The sequence below is a fragment of the Cibotium barometz genome, chromosome 25 (genome assembly GCF_041138505.1).
Source record: "Cibotium barometz isolate CiBa-2024 chromosome 25, ASM4113850v1, whole genome shotgun sequence".
Classification (NCBI taxonomy): Eukaryota; Viridiplantae; Streptophyta; class Polypodiopsida; order Cyatheales; family Cibotiaceae; genus Cibotium; species Cibotium barometz.
In genome coordinates this window covers 21,942,719-21,965,166 of record NC_141070.1, presented here as the reverse complement: position 1 = coordinate 21,965,166, position 22,448 = coordinate 21,942,719, and the positions used below count along the sequence as shown (strand labels likewise).

At 48.7% G+C, this 22,448-nt stretch overlaps 1 protein-coding gene and 1 pseudogene across 1 annotated transcript in view; both read left to right on the top strand.

The window, feature by feature from the left end:
* LOC147624344 (uncharacterized) overlaps positions 1–22,448 on the top strand; it is a 106,752-nt gene that overhangs the window by 76,907 nt on the left and 7,397 nt on the right. Inside the window, exon 7 of the mRNA XM_086819322.1 lies at positions 14,396–14,608. Coding sequence (XP_086675448.1) covers positions 14,396–14,608 — 213 coding nt within the window. The remainder of the gene's footprint in view (positions 1–14,395; positions 14,609–22,448) is intronic.
* Positions 16,383–20,620, top strand: LOC147624345 (uncharacterized; annotated as a pseudogene).

Here is a 22,448-nt window from a genome sequence, read left to right as displayed (position 1 = left end):
TGCTCTTGGAGAAAGGGTATCTCATACAATGGATTTGGGGGGGGGGAGGGCGGGAGGTTGGCCTGTCGTCATTGGAACAGCCAAACAGGTGGCCTGCAATGGCATGGAACCTCAGTGTCTCTGACCCTGAGGAAAGAACCACTGCTCCAGATCCGTAGAACATCCCCGGCGTTTCAGCATCGCCTCGCGACTCGCGACTTCTCCCACTGGCCATGGAGAGTGTATACGATGTGCGTCCATATACTCTAGATGGACTCGGCGGGTGGCATGGTAGTGCCCTTTATTGTCTTGCTGCAGCGAGCATGCCACATGTGCCATGCTGCAACACCGCTAATGATCTCCCACCTTTGATAGGTGCCTATGGTACTCCCTTCTGGGGCTGCTGAAAACGAGGGTTTCGTGGGGTGAGAGAGGAAGGGTGTGGCCTGTCCTGTCTTCTTGTATGCTAGGGTCAATTCTGACTTAGAGGCTTAGGCTATGGCCCCCTAGTTAATGGTAACGGCAGAAGCTTGGTCCATGGTGAAGATAACCGAGGATCCGCCGCCAGACCTGCTGCGCCTTGGGACAATCCCAAAGGCAATGATGCTGTGACTCCTGTGGGTGTCTACATCTAGAACAGAGGGCAGGCTGACCTCCAAGTGCCAGTCAGGTGCCTACGGCCAAGCTTCTATGAGCTATCTACCAAAGGAAAAGAGTAATCTTCCATGGCCCGAAGCTATCTCATAGCCGTTTCCTAAAAATCATGAAGGAAACGTTCGGGCGTGTCTTGAGTCGGCCAATATATTGCTACCGCTGGGTACTATCAACCTCTGGCATCTTAATCTTGCCGGCTAGACGGAGTGTGTACTCAAAAAAGGGGATGTCGGGGGCAGACTCATGGGTGAAGGGATCGTGCCACTACTGCTTGCTCGCCTAGATCCTTGTTATGTACCTGGATACTAATCTACGGATCAGGGCACTAATCCAGCGGGGTTAGGGCCCCCCGGGATTAGGGATTAGCAGGGTGATGGTTTGTGGATTAATAAAACAAGCTTAATGGCCTTTTATAGTGAGTTTGCTATTTATGGCGTAGTTATCACTATATAAGTGAGAGCTTGGTTTATTATGAGATATAGTTGTGCTCATGCCACACACTTGGCGAGTATGTAGGTTGGTGTGTCGAAGACTTTTAGGCAGGCTTCGGTGGTATGGGAGGTTGGAGTTAGACACGGGTTTATGGGATTTGCAAGAAGCCCTAGCCCTGGCTCGGGGGGAGATCAGTGGATGTTGGTTGCAGTTGGGAGGTGAGCTAGCCTGTCACCTCATGATTTGGTTAATGACTAACTGTGGTTTTCAGCTGTGTTTAGGGAGATTCAGGGAAGGACTTTGCAGTTGGTATGAGAGAAACCCTAACGTAGAGGCTGAAGAGGTATGTGCGTCTAGGTGTTGATGATGTCAGATTTTCCAAGTATGTCTCTTATCGTTTCTCTTTCTATCAAATTGATGCCCTATAAAAGTCGTACCATTTTTTTTTGTGGTGTCAAGGATTGCACGTGTAGGTGTGTCCGAGGGGATGCAAGGAGAGTTCGCTGATTTGATGTATGTGTGTGTGTCTATAGCGAGTACTGAAAAGATGCAGGGGAGAAGAGAGCTTCAGCTCTTGCAAGCACACACACACTCACAAAACCCTAAAAGAGAACACACAAGGTGAGAGGCTGAAAATCTTCTTCTTCTTCACACAACACTCAACACACCATATACAAAGATAAGAGTACACACCATATGAAAAGGTACATAACCAAATACATACTAGGGTTCTCTATAGTGTGAATCCAACTAAATGAGCTGGCGCTATAACTACGCCAGTCTCTAGAATGGCTGTCACACAGCCTGTCATCCCACTGGCGGCATATCACCCATGATCTCACCAACCATGCTAGTGGTGTAAGTGTGGGGCCTATCTCTCCCCCCCCCAAGCGGGGCATCAGTGTCCACCACCTAAGTAAGATCGTGATTTTTTGCTAAAAAGGGGAGAAATCTTAAGTCAATAAAAGCACATGAGAGTTTTTTTAATTAAAACTGGAAAGCACTTTAGTTTTCTAACAAAAAACGCAAAAAACAGGTGAACCTCTTGACTTTTTACTATACAAAGAGAGGTTTGCGTAGAAATTCTCCACACTCAATAGACAATCTCCTTGGTCAAGAGGGCTGAAATTACACGACCAGCTTCCAAGAGTGGGATTGGTACTTGTGATTGTGGACAAGTGGGATTTTGGGAGGCACTTCATCTCGATTTGCAAGTTTTCCTTGAGTAGTAGCAAATTATCTTGGGTTTGTCATGGCTAATGAAGTACACAATGATTATGGGATGGACGAGAATGTTCGATCTGATGACGGCCATCAGGATGACGATGTGACGGTTGATGACCTAGTCACTAAGGTGGACTTCGAGGCAAGGATGACCTTGCTAGAGTGGCAGATTGCGAATGTGACTAACACCATGGCTGTTATGCAAGCAACTTTGGCAGATTTGGTGGCAGTAGGGGGAGCTAGGACAGCTTTAGTTGCACCCTCTTTTACTCCAGAGCCCTATACGGGGGAGCAGAAATAGAAGGCTCAGGAGGTAGTTGACTCTTGGCTTCACATATGGGGTACACGCTTTGAGTGCCATCCTTTCCCTGAAGATAAAAAGATACAGATGGTACAAGGATTCCTGACAGGAAAAGCCCTTATGTTGTGGAAAGAGTTACGGGTAAAGCCCACGATGTGGGTAGATTTTGAGTGGGTTTTCCTGGAAGAGTTTGCGTAGGCCGAGGATGAGTACGACATTGTCTCCAACTTTAAAAACTAGGAAATGAAGAATATGCCTTTTGACACATTTGCAAAAGTTTCGAGAGTTGCAGGCTTGGGCAACACACATGGACCCCATCACCATTTTGGGCTTCTTTTTGGATGGATTGCCTGATGGATATGAGCTCCATATAAGAAATAATCACAGAAAAACAGTGGATGATGCCATCTGATATGCAAAGATTTTTGATGAGACTGTAGCGAAGAAACAGTCCAAGGAACCCCAACAACCCTCAGTAATAATAGACCGGGCAAGATCCAAGCATGAGAAGACTTCTCTTGCAGTGATACAGAGTTAGTCAAGGACTACGGGTGACCCCAATTCGAAGAAATCGAAGAAAGCGGAGCAAACTCTTCAGTTCATCAAGGACGGTTGGTTCTTCACTTGTGGTCAGGAAGGGCATATGAAGACGAACTGCCTGCAAGCGAAGGGCAAGTCAAAGTCAAAGGGAGCCCATGCGACTGAGGCTAAAGATAAGATTACTTCCGTACATACTATTGTTTCAGATGAGAATTCTTGCAAGGGTTGTAGCTTTAATATGAAAGTTTTTCAGTCCTACGGACCGAATATGGATGTATGGGTTAGTTGTGGGGGAAAAACTGATTTGACCTTGGGAGTACATGAATGCCAAGCTTGTGTAGAATTCGGGAGTGGAGACGCAGCCAAGTGTTGTGTCGACATGCCGTCGGGCACAATTTTGGGAGCGACGAGTGTCTTAGTTGCCTATAACTATACACAGTTACTTTGAGCTGCTATAATTCATGATTATGAATACGGATAGAGTAGATATTATTATAGGTAAAGAGTGGTTTCATACCCACGATGTACATATAAGATTGGAAGGGTCATAAGTCATCTTTTGTTAGGGAGAGTGTCTAGTTTTGTCTATAGGGTGATTTTGATGTCCCATCCTCGACACTTGTAAATTCAGTTGAAGTTCTAATTATGAAGTGTTCTAGTGTGTTCTAGATACCATGTCATTTGATGCTAATTGAGTTTAATTCAATTATACTTGATGTATGGGAGACACAGGCTTTAGAGAAAATTAGGGCAGAGTTTCTCGATGTTTTCCGAGCTCAGTTACCTCTCATGGTCTTCCACCCGGTCGGTTGGTTGATCATAAGATTGATTTAGTTCTAGGGTCTTAGTCTGTAAGCATTGCACCTTATAGGATGAGCCAGCTGGAAGAGGATGAAATTACCCGACAATTGTAGGAATATTAGATTCGTAAAGTGTAAATCTCCTTGGGGGATATCAGTACTTTTGAAGCACAAGGACGGAAGTTGGAGAATGTGTTTCAACTATAAAAAGTAGAATAAAGTTACGATCAAGAATCTTCCTGGAGTGGATGATTTGATTTGATAGGTTGCAGGGAGCTTCCTATTTTTCGAAGATTGACCTTCGTCTTGGTTATCACTAGATACGGATAGCTGAGGAAGACGTCTTTAAGATGGGATTCCACACGCAGTATGGCCATTAGGAGTTTCTCGTGTTACCTTTTGGGCTCATGAATTGTCCTGCTACTTTCGAGCTCATGAATGATATCATTAGAGATTTTTTTTTTCCGAGAAAAGATCCTTTCATTAGTTATAAAAAAAAACGCCCACTGGGCTACAAAACCCCTCTCTTGCTCATAAGAAGGCAGAGCAGAGATGCAATCAAGGCAGCTAGGGAGACTTTCCCTAGGTGCAAAAAAGTACAAATAAAAGTACACATAACTGAGAGGCTATATCATACAATAGGAGGGGGGAAAATCCAAACAGGTGGCCTGTAGTGCCAGCGGGGGGTACCCGCATGTAGAGTATAGAAGGGGCCGCTGCGCCAAGTGGTGTGGAAGGCTTGGCGCCGCAAGATCGCTCGATCCGAGTCACCCCGGATGCGATCATACTGTCCTCGTAGGGTGTGAATCAACTCCTGCCAGATACTCCGAACAGTCTCTGCTGGTGGCTCCAGTCTCCCCTCAAAGGCCCTGAAACAACGGGCTCTCCAGGTGAACCATATGGTGAGGCTGCTGAGGAGCTCCCATCGTAAATCCCTCTCTTGTGTCGAGCCGGCGGACGAGAAATCCGGTGAAGGAACAAGGCGAGGCTGGCCCCGAATGAATCTGATGGCCTGGCTGTCCTGCTCCGTCTCGTATCCCAGAGCAGGCCCTAACGAAGTCGACCAAGCAGCGGCTCCCCACGTATTCATGCCCTCTGGAGAGAGGGGGGCCAAAATGCGCAGCATCCTCAGCCGAATCTGCTGCGCTTGTGGACAGTCCCATAGGCAATGTCTCTGTGTCTCCAATGGGTGGCCGCATCGGACGCAGGCCGACGGAAGGCCACCAACTGCAGAGCCCCTGTGGGCAACCAGCCACTGGAAAGTCGAGATCCTGCGTGCCTCTCGGCTAGCCGAGAGCCTGGTCCAAAAATCCTCCAGGAACTCCTGTGAGAGTCCCTGTAGCCGCCAATGCTCCGATGCAGCTAGAGAGACCATCCTCCTCGCAGTCAAAATATGCCTCCCGAGCCGAACAGTGTATTGGAAAAAGGTGATCTCTGTGGCCTCGGGGGACGCATAAGGATCCTGCCACTCGTACTCGCTAGGGTCCCATATGCGCCAATCAGAGTCCACATCTATCAATATGCCACTTCCGAGAAGCGGCGGCCACTACCCGTATCCTCTGAAAGATGCACTCTGCAACCAAAGGCGACTCCGCCTCCACTCTCTGAAGTCTGCCCTCATCCTGTATCTCATAGTAGAGGCATCTACCATCCTCAGTGCAAGCTCTGACAGCAATCAAGATCTCCAATTGTGTAAAGGCTCCCATCCACCGTGGGGCCGCTGGCTCGAAAGGCGTGAACCACTCCTCAGTGAGTGCCTTCTGAATATCATCCCTCATAATCAGCCCCCCTCTAAAGTGACTCAGCCTCTCCGCTTGGATCTCCTCCGGGAGACTGCAAAAGGCCTGCCAATCTCCAAAACTGCGTGCTGGGCCTGCCGCCAATGGTCCCCAGGCTAGACGAGGCCGAGAACCCAGTATATGACCATGCTTTGTGCGTATCGCGGGGCTCCAGATGAGCGGCTGTCTGGCCCGCTCCTCATCACAAGTGGGAGGTCTCTGAGAAAGCCCCGGTCTCAGCAGCTCCCAAGCTCGCAGGATGCTCAAGGCAAATCTGTCCTCCCATCCTCTACTGAGGCCTGTCCTCCTCATCTCTATGAAGATCCATCGTATCTCTAGTGCCCAAGTGCCCCCTATTGGGGGAGCTCTAGCCTGCAGCCGTTGAAAAAGAAGCTCCTTCCAAGGCTCAGCGCCTGGAAGCAGCCCCCGAACAATAAGCTTCCCCAACAAGGCTCTACTCTGATCAGCTGGATCTATAATGCCCAAGCCCCCCTGGGCCAGCGGAAGAGTAATAACTGCCCAAGCAACCTTAGCCTGGGCCGGCTCACCATCCCGCCCAGACCAAAGAAAGTTCCTGATCAGCCTATGTACCTGGTTGATGCAAGAGCTCAAGAAGATCTAGCAAGACGTGATGTACCACAGTCGCTAAAAGCACCTGATTTGTCACCACCACCCTCCGAGCCAACGAGCTGTACTCCAATATAAAAGCTTCTTCCGAATGCTCAGAAGAAGCGGGGCGATCTGCTGCTCAGGTGACAAATCAAGTCCAATATGGCATCCCAGATACCGCACTGCTGTGCCAGGAGGAATCCATCTAAATCCCGGGTCTGGGATCCATGCCGGAGTGGGAGCGCTACTGATCCAAAAAGCCACTGTCTTGCACCAATTGATCAATGCTCCCGAAGCCACACCAAAAACCTATAGCGACTGCTCTGCCCTTTGTAGATTGGCCTCCTGGCCATGCAGAAACAATCCTGTGTCATCAGCAAACTCAGAATCGAGCAGGTCCTCACCCCGGACTGGAAGCTGGAGTCCTCTCAAACCAACCTCCTCTGCTGTCAGATACATGCTCATAGCCTCTGCAAAGAAGAGAAAAAGGAACGGGGCGAGAGGGCATCCCCGACGGACTGATTTGGTCAACTCAAAACTTGGCCCCCGTCCTCCTGCCATCAACACCTGGCTACGAGCTGTGGAGTATAGAGCCGCCACTCCTCGAATTCAGTCTGGCTCAAAATCCAGGCGAAGCATAGTGCCCTCTAGGAAACCCCAATCGACTCTATCGTATGCCTTCTCAAAATCGAGAAGCATGATGACCAAGTCCTCATCGAGAAATCTAGCTCGGGCCGTCGCCCCCCAAAAGGTCCCGATAGCGCATAAAGAAGGCAGGTGTCAATCCGTCCTCCCCAGGGTAACTATGACGTGGAAGGACCCTCAAAGCCTCAACAAGCTCATCCTCTGAAAGGGGCTCACCCAAATCTGTGCGCGTACGATCTGTGACGCTCCTCTGCACATGGGCCCGCACAGTCTGTCTGCAAGCATCACGTGCCTCCGTGGCTGGCTCCGCTGAAAGCAAGTCTCTAAAGAACTCAGTGGCAATGGCTCCAATCTCCCCGGGCTCAGTGGCTAACAATCCGTCCTGCCTCCTGAGCTGGCGTACTCCTGCTCGAGCATGGCGGGGTCCGGTGATCTCAAAGAACTCCCCAGTCACTCTATCACCAAGCTGCGTCCACTGAGAGGCCTGGCGATGATAGTAGAACTCATGTCTCTGCTCCTCTGCCTCTCTAACCTCCTGGCGTGCCTGGGTCAGCTGCTGGGACGCCACCCACTCACATGTAGGCAGTTGCTCCTGAAGACGCTAAAGCGAAGCAAGGCTACATCTCAAGCGACGCTCCCGCTCTCGAGTCTCTCCCAGCCGTGTCAAGGCTGTAGCGTGCAGAAAAGAGCTGAGCTCGATGAGTTCCTGGGCACAGTGGCCTGTTGCATTCAGGACAGAGCTCTGGCTATCATGCCATATCCTCTCAATGTCCTCAAAAAGACTGGGATCTGTAAGTATCCTCTTTGGGATCCTCAACTGCAAGCTGGTCTCCCGTGTCCTCTCCTCCAGTGTCAAGATCACTGGCGCATGGTCTGAAAAAGAGGTGCCAGTGAGAATGCCAACGGAGCTACCACGCTCCCCGAACTTGTCGCCCACATAGAAGCGATGAATCCGTGATAGGTTAGTCCCTCCCTGTCGGCGATCCGACCGAGAAAAACTAAGACTGTCCTGAGAACGAGAGAAAGCCTCATGCTGCCATGCATCAGTGATCCGCAGTGTCACACAAAATCGCTCCCAAGTTGCAAGCTCCGTGCCGTGCACTGTAACATGACTGCCTCCCACCCTATCGGCCGGGTCCTCAAGCATGTTGAAGTCTCCCCCAACACACCAATGTGCGGCCTCGGGCAATGCATCTGTAACAAGGGTCCAGAACTCTGCTCTGGCACTAGCATGGTTGGGCGCATAGACATTGAGCACACCAAAGTGCTCATCGTACATCCTTAGCATAACATACTGTGCTCTACCAGGCACAATGACCCCGCGATCCACAATGGCCTGCCGCCATACATCCGCAATGACCATACATACTCCTCCCTGCCCCCCCATGGGGCCAAAACCTGCAGACCAAAATGTGTCCCATCTACCAGGCATCACCGAACCATATCTCCGAATCCTGCTCTCACTCAAATGGTGCTCCTGCATCATCAAGATGTCAATACTGCCCCCAACCAGGCATCTCTGAAGCTCCTACCTCAAGCAACCTGGTCCACTGGCATCTCATTATCTTCTGGCAATATTTGATGTTTCCAAAAGCTGTTACACAAAATATAATCCCCATCCGAGCGGCTACAAATCTGCCCACCCAGTGTGCTGCAAGAGTCTCGGACCAGGCACCAGTGGCTGTGTCCCATAGCGATTGCCTCCCGCTCGGAGAGAGAAACCTCATGTATGCATACATAGCCAGGGTCTCGTGCTAGGTCTGCCACTATGCGAACCTCCACATGTCGAATCCCGGAGGCATCCGCACTCTCGGTATCAAAGAAATGTGCCAACTCCCAGAGTCGGCCTATCTCATCTGTCATCTCCAAATCACTCACATGGTGAGAAAACTCAACTGCCTGAGTCTTCAAAATACTAAGAGCGAGATCCAGAGTCCACTCCCAGTCGCTAGTAGAAGGCCATCGTTGAATCAAGTGCCTCGTCCCCTCAGGCCAGAGGTATCACCACATGAACTCTGATGGGTGCTGGCTCATGGGGGCCCTCCGCTCCAAAAAGGCGTGTGAAGGAGTAGTCGAAAGCCTCCGAGCGCTGTCTAGTGTCGAGACTACTCAGCCGACTGCGAATAGAGGATATCCGTGAAGCACGAATCGGCATGGTAGGTCTCCTTTGCGGTGCTCGAGCAAGGTCGGTGCTCAGTGCCCGCCGGACTGCAGGTGAGCGCCAGGGTACTGCCAGTGCCTCCCGGGGAGCTGAGGCGAGCGGAGGGGGAGGGGGGGGGGGAGAAGGGGGTGGGGAAGGAGCCGCTGAAAAAGCGGGAGCAGGAATGGGAGGAGGCGAAGGTGGAAGCGAGGCGGGAGGGGGGAGGGGGGGTGGGGGCGAAGGGGGGGTGCTGGCATCTCCTGATCCTCAGTCTGCGCTGGGGTCTCCTCCTGGAGGGGAGCAAAGCTGTTCCTCAATGGAACCCAGTGATGCTGAGGCTGTGACTGCTGCTGCGTCGGTCTCTGGGCATGCTATTGTGGCTGTCTCCCTCTACGGCGCCCCTGTCCAGGCTGCCAATCCGAGGTCTCTGTGGGCTGAGCAGGTGTCCCGGAGGTTGCCTGTGCCGAGCCGCATCTGTGGGCGGGCCATCGAGGGTCTGCTGCTGCGGTGAAGGTCGGGGTCTCCTGCGAGGGCAGGCCGACGTGCCTGCATATAAATATAAAACACTGGCTCGGGAGCCCCGAAAACTCCACTCTCTGATCGATCCATCCCCCCCCCCTATCCTAGGTAACTGAATGACCTTTGGAAGGGAGGAGATGTCAGGAACCAAAACTCTGACCGAAGGCAGGCCAGCTGCTCTAGCCACCACTGAAGTTGCTATGGGGCCAGTCTCAAGCACTGAGCCCACCAATGATCCTATCCTAGAAAGGAGCGGAAGGTACTCGCGGCAAAGTCCAGGAAAGCAAACTGTAACATGGAATAGGCGCTCTCCCTGCTCGGCCGCTGCTGGGTCGAAACCATGCTGCCAAGGTCTGAAGAAGGCCCGAGTGCCCCTGATGTCAAGGGGACTCATGGCTAGGACCTGGGCCATGCTCTGGGCTATCTCGAACTCAATCTGGTAGTGTCCGCGGCCCAGTAACTGAACGTCCAGGATCTTGCCCACATCTGCAACAAGAAGGCGGGCCTGGAGAAGATCCTGGATCTCCCCTCTGCTGGGGCGAGTGCCAACTATGCGGCAGATGGTGGAATGTGCCTGGAGGCGTTCCACCTCTGCGGCGGCGAGGCTCGCTTCCTCTTCTGGCGAAAGAGAAAGCCTGATGGGGGTATCCTCAGGGGCGGGCGAGGGGGTTGCGGAAGAGTCCCTCTGAGGTGGGGCGGGAGGAACCTCCATCAGAGTCTGAAGTTGAGTCGAGGGCGAAGCGATAAACGGGGGGTCCTGCAAGAGCCAAGCTGCACGAAAAAAAAGGGAGCGAGGAGGGGAAGAGAGGGAAGGGCGGAAAAACCAGGGGGGGGGGGGGGGAGGAAGACAGAGGGGAAGGGGCGGAAGACAGAGGGGGGCGGAGGGAAAAAAAATAATAAAAAAATGATAATAATAATAATAATAATAATAATAATAATAATATAATAAAATTAAAAATTAAAAATAAATTAAAAAATTAAAAATTTTTAAAAAAAAATAAAAAAAGGGCGGAAGGCAGAGGCGGAGAAAAAAGGGGCAGCGGGGAACGAAAGGGGGGGCGGGGAAAGCACGCAAGGGGGGTAGGGCGGGGGCAAGCAGGGGGGGCGGGACGCGGAAGAGGGGGGGAGCGGTGGGCGCGAGGGAAACTGGGGCAGGCGGGTAGGGGGCGACGGGCGTGAAAAGGGGGGGAGGGGGGCGCGAGAAACACAGGGGCGCGGAGGGGGGGGTGCGAGCAGGCGGGGAGAGGCTAAGTCACGAGGGCAGGGGGGGTGCGAACAGGCGGCAGCTCGAGCAGGGTGAGGGGCGAAGGCTTCAGCGAGCATGCATCTTCATCTTTCTGATATCATTAGAGATTATTTAGGGAAATTCGTGGTTTTGTTTCTATATGATATCTTGAGATAGAGTCGTACTCTGGAGGAGCATGTCCAACATCTCTGGATTGTCTTGAGGATTTTGAGAGATGGGAGAAGCTATATGCCAAGTATACGAAGTGTGAGTTCTTCAAAAGAGACCTCATATATCTAGGACATCGGATTTCTGGAGATGGGATGAGCATAGAGATCTTGAGCGGATACAAAAGGTTTTGGATTGGCCGGTTCTTCAGACTTCGAGGCAACTTTGAGCATTTTTGGGATTCACCATCTATAAAAGGCCATTAAGCTTGTTTAATTAATACAAGAACCCTAATCTTGGGGCCTCCTAACTCCTTTGGATTAGTTTCCATATCCGTAGATTAGTGTCGAGGTACATAACAAAAGTTTGTTGAGCAACTTTTCAAGTTGTATGGATTGCCTTTTTAGTTAGTGATAGGGACCCAAAGTTTTCTGGACATTTCTGGTAGCTAGTTTTCCAAAGATTGGAGACTACGCTGAGTACATAGTCACAAAATAGCACGTTTCGTCCATTCAAAACCTTCGAAACGTTTTGAAGCGAAACATTTCTAAAAACCTCGAAACCTCTTGGCCATGGAAGTTTCGGAAAAAAAATTTTACTTTTTTTCTGGGGGGGTTTTCGTTGAGTAGATCCTTTTGTAGTAGCAACTTGAGTGCCCATGTATATGTGTATATATATAATCCTCTGATCATCCTCAGTCTGATGGGCAAATAGAGAGGGTGAGAAGTGCACTGTTGTGGCTGACTCAGGCTGCCCTGAAGGCCACCCATATGTGGGGATGTGGTCCTCATAGGTTGGGCATGCCCGAGTGTGAGGGGGACGCCTCTCTATGTGGCCAGATAGCTTGAACCTGAAAGCACATCAGAGATGCCAGTTTTTTCAACATATAGCATGGCTATGCTAGCAGTGACTAATAAAGCACACGTGGCTGGATGGCCTGAACTTGGGTTCACATCAGAGATGCCAACTTTTTGCATATATAGCATGGAAATGTTGGTGCTGAAGAATAAGGCACATGTGGTATTTTATCACTCAATAACAGGCCGATTTGGAGTTTTTTGAGGGGTGCACATTTGAGGTGCTTTTTTGGGATGCCTTTTTGGGCGTGGCCACACTATGCACATAGATTTTTGATGTCCACCAGAGATAGTGCTTTTGGACGCCCTGAATTGTGTGCTTTTGGGTTTCCTTCTTGTGCATCTCTTCCCTCATCAACTCTCGCCTGCCATATTGCCTATACACTGTCTACATGTGCTTTTTTTTTTTTGAGCTGATCTGTGGCTAAGTATATGGATACCTCATTTAGTTCTGTGGAGGTGCATGGAACCGCATTGGCCTCTCCTGCAGAGATTCAATCCAGAGGAGCTACTGTACCTGCGACCCTATACAAGGTAATGACATTGTTCAACCTTATATACCAGAGGTATTCCCTCAGCGTGTGGGACAGCCTTTACTGGCAGTACAAAAAGGTGTAGATCGCCAATTCTTTAAGCTTTTTCTCAGTTTGCTGCTGTGTATTCTCAACATCCGGGCTGTGTGCAACCTCCTCTACCTACTGGACAGCCATCACCTTGTCCTCAACCTCCTGCATCTCCTTCTGTGGATTCCCTGTACTCCACTGCACTTGATTTACAGAGACAGATGGCAAAGTTACACTTTGAGGCTCCCCAAGTTGTAGCTAGTAATCCTCCTCCTCTGCAGGGGAACTTTTTCCTGGTTAGGAGGAGTGCGAGGAACTTTACTTGGATAGCTGGCTTGGGAAGTGGACCTTTTTTTGATATGTACAAATACATTGATGCTCAACGTATTAGTTAGATTCAAATTATGCTTTAGCATAAAGCATTCGCCGGGTGGAAGGACCTCCGTATGAAGCCCAAAAGGTGGGCTGATCTTCAGCATGTGTTAAGACACAATTTGTATCTATAAACAAGATAGACAACTTTCATCGGTTGTTTAAATTGGAGATGAGAAAGAAGAGCCTAGACAACTATTCCCGGGAGTTTATAGACCCGGTGAACCATTGTAAGGCACTTGAGGAGCCACATGTGTTGGTTTACATGCTATATTTGTTCGACCTTCCACCAAATTATCAAAATGAGGTTCTCCGGAACCATATTCATTCTCTCGACAACATCTACCGTTATGACAAAAAAATTGATCATACCCTTGTTAAAAAAAGGTGGTGAGCGTGGAGGTGATACCTCATGCAAGAGCCAAAAACCCTCTAAAGTCAGAAAGCGAGGGCATGTTGGAGCATCCCAAGAGGTTCAATCGCCTCGCAATGCAATCCCAACAAGCGCTCTAGAGGCAAGAGAAAGTTTGTGCTGCTTACCTAGGAATTGGTGGCGAAGGCACGGAAGGATAGAGAGAGAACAAAGTTCTTAGAGAGAGTGGAGTACACGATTGAATGATGTGATAGTTGCTTGATTAATTCAATGAAGTACAAGTACCTTTATAGGTTACAAAGGTTGGCCTTTTGACATCATTGCTTATGTCATAGCACACAAATATCTAGATATTATTGATACCCCTTTAAGAGGTGGTTCACACACAAACGTTACCACACTTATAAGAGTGGGTTCACATAGGTAAGACCTTGATTCCTCCCAACAATGACATATGGAAACTTGGTGGATTAATCCCATATGCAAAGGATGTGACCCATATTGGAAGGGTATATACATGACAATTGAAGGGGGTAAAGGCCATTCTCGATGACATGGCTTCTGGATCCATCAGGAACTGTTTGCATGGCTGATTGGGTCGTGAAACCCAAGCACAGGGTGGTTCAAGAGGATTTGTTCCTCCTATGCATTGGGAATATTGGTCCATATGGTACATTCAAGCATGTAGGCTATTTGGGAGTGTGCCAAATCTTCATAAGCTTATAAGCATGTAGCTTATTTGGGAGTGAAACTCGTTTAAGCTGTCTACAAGCATTCTAGCCTTGATAGGTCACCACCCGGTAATCAAGTCAAGTTGTGAGCGCCGAGGCTGCTGCTCATAATTGGGTCTTACAAACGTGAGCTAGCTGAAGCTTAGGCATTACATAATGAGGGTGGAGCATTAATGTTTGACATAATTTCATCATCTCATAGTGCTTCATGTGACATATCTGAAACCTTTTGGGCACTTTGACTATTTTTTGTTTGAGTGATAACTTGAGTATCTATAATTCAACGTATTTCAGGAGGCTCATTGCATTATAAACAACTCCTTGCACTTTATTTGATTTATCATGGTAGGAGCATTGAGCGTGTGGCAATCTCTATCAAAATCATTAAGGTTCACTAATGCCAATTACTCTTTTATGAACATGTTATTTCTTTCATATTTAATCGTATTCGTATCCAATATCAAGTACATTTTTTTTTCATTTAGGGAAATGGTACTGCGAAAATTTTCGAAGAGGACAACAGGGTCATCACTTTTAGCATGCATGGCGCAAACAATTATCCTTGGCGTACAAAAATGAGATCTAATTATGATGTCGATCTAGCAGATGATTCTGGTGATGAAGTTTATCTAGCAGTCTTGTCTGATTGGTTACAGAAATTATTCAGCTCTCACAATCCAAGCTTGATATTCTTCCAGGTAGTTCTTGGATCGCAAGCATAATTTTTTGTGTTGCATAAATGTTTGGGTCCAAACAGCTGTCTATGCTTTACGCTCTGTGCTAAGCAAATCATTGAGTTGTTTCAAGTTGTTAAACATATTTATTGGTAAGTAGCTAAGGATCTTTCCAAGTTGGTGGTAGACTGTCTATTTGGCAAATAGATTTGGAGATTTTCAAGGTGGATAATTTGACTAGCCTTATCTGGCAGAATCCAGAGAAAGAGCAAGAGCTTGTTTGCTGTTGCAAAATAGATGAAACTTGAAATCATTAAAGACAGGTGTGAAAATCCTTCCACGGCTCTGTGACCGTGGACTATCAGCTTGCCCAGAAGGGCTCTGCTCTGGACTGCAGGGCCTATGAGGTCAAGGCCACCCTGCTCTTGTGGCTGACCAAGCATGTGCCAAGTCACCTTACTGTCTCCTCTTGACCAAAGAAAGTTCCAGATCAGCTGCTGTACCTAGCTAATGGAGGAACGATGAAAGGTCCAGCAGGAGTAATGTACCTTATGGTGGTGAGGAGGACGTGATTGGCGACTACCACCCGGCTGGCAGAGATATAAGCGGGCTGTACTCCAGTAAAGAAGTTTCCTCCGAATACTCTGAGGGAGGAGGGCGATTTGATTGGCGAGGAGGACCTGATTGGCCACTATTGCCTGGCTGGCAGAGGGAGACGCGGGCTCTACTCCAGTAAAGATGTTTCCTCTGAATACTCTGCTTCTCCACCGAGATGTCAAGCCCTAACCGACACCGAAGGTAATGTACTGAGGGATCCACTGAAAACTGTCTACTGGTCTCCAAGCTGGGTGCCTGCTCTTCTGACCCAAAAACCACACAATTGTGCCAATTAATCTGTGCTCCTGAGGTGAGGCAGAAATGCTGCGAAATGGTAAAGGTTTCCTTCGGATCCCTCAAGGTATGCAGCAACTTCATCAGCAAACTCAGAATCAAGAAGCTCCTTGAGATTGCGAATGGGGAGGCAAAGCCGTTGGAGTCCTGTATCCTGTGCCTGGAGGTAAAAATGCATCGCCTGTGCTACAAAGAGGAAAGAAAAGGCTCTAGCGGGCAGCCCTGCTGCACTGAGTGCGAAATGGCAAAGCGATCTTCTCGCCCTCCTGAATGAAAACTTGTTTATGGGCGCTGGAGTACAAGGCAGACACACCGTGAACTGAAGCAGGTGAGAAGCCCATACGGAGCATAGTTCCCTCAGGAAAGCCCAATCCACACGGTCATATGCCTTCTCAAAGTCCAAGAGGAGTACTAGTGGAAGGTAACTTCCTCCCAGGCAAAGCACTCTGGCACTGAGATGGTGGAAACCGAGCTGCCCCCTCGGCGGTCCTCTGGGTCCCATAGTCACATAGAAACACGTTTTTGGGCTGAGAAACTCCAAAACCCCGAAACGGCCAAAATGCCAGAAACATGTTTCAGAAACGGGGATTTTTTTTCATTTCTAAAAAAAACAAATTGTCTTTTTTCAAAATTTTGTCTGAGTGTTTTTTTTAAATGTTGGGCTTTCACTCTCTCTCTCTCTCTCTCTCTCTCTCTCTCTCTCTCTCTCTACGCCTTGATGTAGGGGCTTTTGAGGATAGTTTCACGGGGAGGGACATCATCTTCTACTGTGAGACGCATCAGGCTCCTGGACAGTCCATGCCACATGTTAGTGGATACTGATGGGAGACAGCTTGTAGATAGGAGACTCGTTCAGAGCATAGAGGACGGAGCTCAGGAGGAGTGGCAGTATTGTCTAGAGAGGAGCTGCAGCCACTGATACATATAGTCCGTAGAGATGAGCAGGCTAGGTACATGTGGGTTAGAGTGAGGGCAGAGACGGGCAGATATCTCTACATTGCTATATGCTATTTTGCTCCTAGTACATCAGTGTATGCATCACCTAGCAGGCAGTCCCCCTTTTCTATTTTGGATGATGACATTTGGGAGTTCTCCAAGGATGGTGACATCATTCTCCTGGGGGACTTCAATGCCAGGACCGCCCATAACCAGACAGTATTTTATGATACCTCAAAGAAGATGTTGAGGGAGCTTGATGTTAGGGATATGGGCCTATCTAGACTCTCATAGGATGAGGAACATACTGTGTATGGGCAGTATTTGATAGACATGGGGACTGCACATATGGATTGGCCATCCTGAATGGCCTACAGAGATTCCCGATAGCGGGCGATTTCACTAGCTTTCCACATCGGCATGGTGCTAGTACAGTGGACTATGTTATGGCTCAGCCCAGTCTCATTCCCTCTTTTCAGGATTTTATGGTAGGCACTAGGCCGGTTGGAGTAGCAGTGGATCATGCTATCTTGTCCTTCACTCTCACATTTCAGTTCAGCACGGCTCCATTGGGACAGGTCTCCACACACACTCGTTATACCTTTACGAGGGAGACTAACACCGTGTACACAGATGAGAGATATAGACGCTTATGTGCCGAGGAGCCGGGACGGCCATTAGATGAGCTCACTCAGATATTGATAGAGACGCTTCATGCTGCAGCATCAGAGGCATATCCTCATAGTCAGCCTACACGGAGACGATATGGGAACATGCCCCAGAACAGCTGGTATGATGAGGAGTGCAGAGAGATGAGGATTAGATTACAGAGAGAGGTGCTCATGGGTGTTACCACTCACAGACAGTCACGGATTACCTTCTGGCGCCTAGTGCGACGGAAGAAGAGGGCTTATCTTGCTCAGTTAGAGAGGGATTTGTATCAGTTATTTATGAGTCAGGACTCAGGCGAGGCATGGAGACTATTCCATGAGCATTCACCATCACCAACCATTACCTCCACAGAGATTTGGGGTGAGTATGTAGCATCCCTGCACAGCACACCAAGACAGCCGCCCTTGCCAGACCCATCACAGCCATGCCTAGAGACATGTGCTTTCTTTACTGTTGATGAGATGGTAAGGAAAGCTATTGACAGGATGAGGACTGGGAGAGCATATGATCATGATGGTTTGGTAGCAGAGCACTTTATTCATGCTAGAGATGTGCTTGCAGAGCTTATTGCTATGATGTTTAACCGAGCCATGTGTGAGGGTTTTCTTGAGACTTGGAATATGTCCACGATTGTGCCTATCTTCAAGTCAGGGGATCCCATGCTTCCTGGGAATTATCGTACCATCATGATTGGTCACACATTGGCTAGATTATATGCATCTATTCTTGAGCAGGAGTTGAGTAGATGGGCAGAGAGAGAGGGCATACGTGCATCAGGGCAGGCAGGGTTCAGGAGAGGTTTCTCCACTCTTGACCATATCTTGACACTCAGAGCTATTATTGAGGGCAGATTATATGGCAGGAGGATTTATTGTTGCTTTTTGGATTTCCGCAAAGCTTTTGACACTGTATGGAGAGCTAGACTGATGCACAGACTACAGGAGATGGGAGTGCCCACAGAACTGATTTGGGGAATCATGGCTTTATATAGGACAGTTGTGGGGCAGGTACGTACTACTCAGGGTATATCTGAGATGGTTCACTCCACTATTGGGGTGAAACAGGGCTGCCCCCTTTCTCCCACCTTATTTGGGATGTATGTGGATGAGGTTTCGGACTATGTAGAGCGGGAGGGTGACAGAGGAGCACAGCTAGCAGGGACATGGATTCCGCTGTTATTGTATGATGCTGATGATATTGTGTTGATCTTAGATTCTCTAGAGGGGATGCAGCGTCATTTGGATGCATTGCACACGTTTGCACAGGACAGTGGATTGTCTGTTAACCTTGGTAAAACCAAGGTGATGGTGTTTAACACCACAGCACAGTGGGTTACGAGGTCTGTACCCACCTTTACATATGGTCAGGAGACAGTGGAGTATACAGATGCATATACTTACCTTGGTGTGGTTTTTAGTGGCCCACTATTTTCCTTGAGGAGAGCAATGGAGACCAAATTGACCAGAGTTTATGCAGCATTGGGGAGACTAGAGAGGATGTGTTTGCAGGTTCAGTTTCAGGAACCTCGAACAAAGCTCTGGCTCTTTGACACTTTGGTCACTTGAGCCATGCTGTATGGAGTGGAGATATGGAAACCCTTAGTGGATCACCACAGCCGAGCTGGTAGCACTGATGGATGGAGATGTATGGAGAGGCCCTTGGTTTCTATGATTTCCCGGATGATTAGGGCCAAGGCCTCCGTACCACATGATATTATCCGTGCAGAGATGGCTGCCCCCCCATTGGTAGTAGAGGCACTCACTCGATCAGTCTCCTTTATACATAGCACTTGGGCTCTCCCTAGAGACAGATATGCTCGCTTAGCCTTGGAGTCTTCACGACAGTTGGCATCACAGGGAGACGTATCATGTTGGTATGCACAGATGAGAGCTTGGTTCCAACTGCATGGCTTTAGTATGGACAGGCTACCTCCATTTCAGTACTCCCTGGATGCACCCTCCCTCTCTCTCACACGCGGCAGAGATTAAAAGACTTATCAGGCAGGACTTGACTCAGCTGGACACTAGGAGGATATGGATACAGCCGACACACGAGCTTGGTAGCTTTCTATAGAGATCATCTTCTCCAGCTCACGGAGGATGGGTTTGTGATTAGACCCAGCTACATGGATACTCATCTTTCTCATGGGGTACGGTGTGCTATTGGTCAGATGCGCACATCCTCACACCAGCTAGAGATTGAGACTGGCAGATTCAGAGGAGTACCAGCTGAGGCCAGGATTTGTCAGTTGTGTCAGATGGAGCCAGAGACAGAGTTACATTACATATGTCACTGTCCAGTATATTATGAGATACGAGGCGGTTTTCACTGCCTGTTCAGAGAGGGTTTCGGACCACTTTCTAGAGTCATGAGATACCAGGATCAGAGATGCCTCGGATTATACTTGTTGGAGCTGCGTAGACATAGAGAGGGTCTCTTGAGAGGGAGGGGATCAGAGAAGGAGAGACACCTATAGAGGCAGATTACATACTTCTTTTGACCAGAGATTGAGCAGTCAGGCCAGCAGGCATTGCAGCTAGGCCCAAAGTATAGCCGCACCAGAGGTACACTGATTGATTGGGCTGGGCGGTCCAGGCGCCCCAAGATGAGAGGCCCATCTCGACACCGACGGAGACTACAAAACAGAGGATCAGGACCATACTAGCACGGCATGGGAGACGTCCAGTGAGAGTACTCACCATGGAGGACATTGAGGATATCCGCCATCGACCGATGAGAGACATCTTTGGATAGTGATGTATATGATGCTTACCTTTGTTGCTGGAGTTTTCCTTCCCAGATGTTATCCATTAGGAGCTCCTAGTACCTTACTTTTCCTCATAGTTGTTGTTTCAGTTTTAGTTTTAGTTAGTTGTTTAGTTGTTTTAGCTTTTCTTACACAGACATTGTATCAGATCCACCAATTGTTGTAACCTTTTTGGTCTCATAGGTCATTTTGGCCTTTCGAGGACGTTAATATATCATTTCATTTCATTTCATTTCTCTCTCTCTCTCTCTCTCTCTCTCTCTCTCTCTCTCTCTCTCACTCACCCAGGATCCACCCCGCCAGCGAGCCATGACAGATTTTTTCAGGGCCAGGACCATCCCGGCAGATACGACCAGGACCTCCACTACCCCCTCAGAGAGCCAGACGTCCCATAGACGTCTTTCAGAAGGATTCACCCTTGACAGAGCCATAGCACTTAGTCGAGCGAGACGCCCAGGCTTACCAGGACCTCGTCCATAGTCGTTTCATCACTGGTGGATTAGAGCCATCATCACCCGCCACAGGAGACGACTGCCTCGTCACGTTAGTCTCTCTATCTTACAGCACCCCATGAGAGAGATACTGAGATGAGCAGATTACACCAGTCTTATGCTAGTTGTAGATATTGTACACTTTTGTTGTACCTCAGGAGTATTTTCCTTTCATAGCTGTTTAGGACTGTTTTAGGATTTTTTTAGTTCTTTTTGTGTTGCTTTTGATGAGACACCATCACCTGTGTACTATGTTTTGGTCTCATAGGCCACTTTGGCCTTTCCCAGACGGTAATATATCTTTCTTTCTTTCTTTCTTTCTTTCTTTCTCTCTTGCGTGTGACTTGCAGCCCAAACATCCTCTCTCTCTCTCTCTCTCTCTCTCTCTCTCTCTCTCTCTCTCGCATGCAATCTGCAGTCACCTCCTCCTCCTCCTTCTCTCTCCCCCAATTTCTCACAAATTCCCCAATATTCCCAATTCCCTAAATTCTCAATTTTCCAATTTCTCATAAATCCCCAATTTCTCACAATTGCCCAATTTCTCACAATTCCACAACTCCCCAATTGCCCAATTGTGATCACAATTGCCTAAGCTTTTACCATGTTTTATGTGCCTAGCTAGCACTAGGTAGGCTTACAAATAATTCTACAAACTACAAGTTCTAAATCATTTTAATCATTTTATTGTATTTATATAGAAAAAACTACGAAACCTCCGCGTTTCTTAACCGAAAGACATAACGTTTTGTCCCGAAACCTCAAAAACCCTGAAACGTTTCTGGTGACTATGCTGGGTCCTCAAGCATGTTGAAGTTGCCTCCCATGCTCCAAGCGTCTATTGGAGGTAGACCCTAGCACACTTGAATCCAAAAGGTGGTGCAGTCTTTTGCTCCGTTGGAAGCGTAAATGTTGAGGAGGTCGAGTCGGGTCTCCCTAGCTGGAGAATTAGCAGAATTAGCCACTGTGCACGTCCAAGGACAATCGTGCTTGTGTCCACCACCTGTGAAGCCCAAGGACTCACCCACTGAAATGCATACTCCACCTTGGTGTCTGAGGAGCCCAATAGAAGGGGACCAATAGATGTGGCTCTTGTGTGGAAGAATCTTCCCACAATGATGGCTACGGCAAGTGGTGAGGTGATGTTCGTGGATCATAACACAAGCATATCAATGGTGCCCTCAAGAAGGGCTCGTTGGAGCTTTGCCGTGATATTAGCCTTACGCCTTTTGCAAAAGGCGCCAGCCTACAAACATTCCATGAGATGATCCTCACGACTGGAATGCCTAGTGTTGCGACATAGCCAGTCTCTCAATGGCACAGCTAATCTTAGGAGTGGATCTCGATGGGGAATAGTGGCCGTTGGTGCGAGAGCAGAGACCCTCCTGATAAGCTCAGAAGCGAGCTGAGAGGTGGATCGACTCCTCCCCAGTTTGTTGCCTGCCTCTGTTGCATATCTGATCTCGGTGGAGGTGTCTGTAAACTCTGTGCTCAACCATGTAGCTAAGGTGGAAGTAAATGAAGAGATGAAGCCTCTTCTGCCTGGAAGAAGACTAAGGAGTCCCATCTTGGTCGTCACCCAAGAAGTACTGATGGCATTTGTGACCCCAAGATTGCCCACCACATGTGAATGGTATATAGCCTGGTCCAAGAGGGTAGGAGTCACGGCCTCATCATCCCACATCGTCCCCGGCAAGGGGAAGGAGAAAACCACCGCTCCGACATCGGCAGGGGTGGGGGGGGGGTGGTATTAAGGGACTAAGGTTATGTAGAAGGGGAAGAGAAGGGTGTGAGTGTGAATGGACTTAAGGTCCACTTGCTCATCTATTTAAAGGTGGAGCTATGAGGCATTTTGTATTGAGCAAGGCTTAGTTGTACTCATAAACAACTTAATAAGCAAGATATTGTTCTTGTATTTTGTGAGCTCTTTTCCTCCACACATTTGATCTAGCATGAGCACCACGTTTTCTCAACATGGTATCTAGAGCCTAGGTTCATTAGGCCCCTTGTGGTGTAGATTAGGTCATTTTTCTCAATTTTTTCTTATCTATTCACTTGTGGAGCTCAACCCTCTGCTGGTGAAGGCCTTCCAACAGCTTGTAGAGGGCAT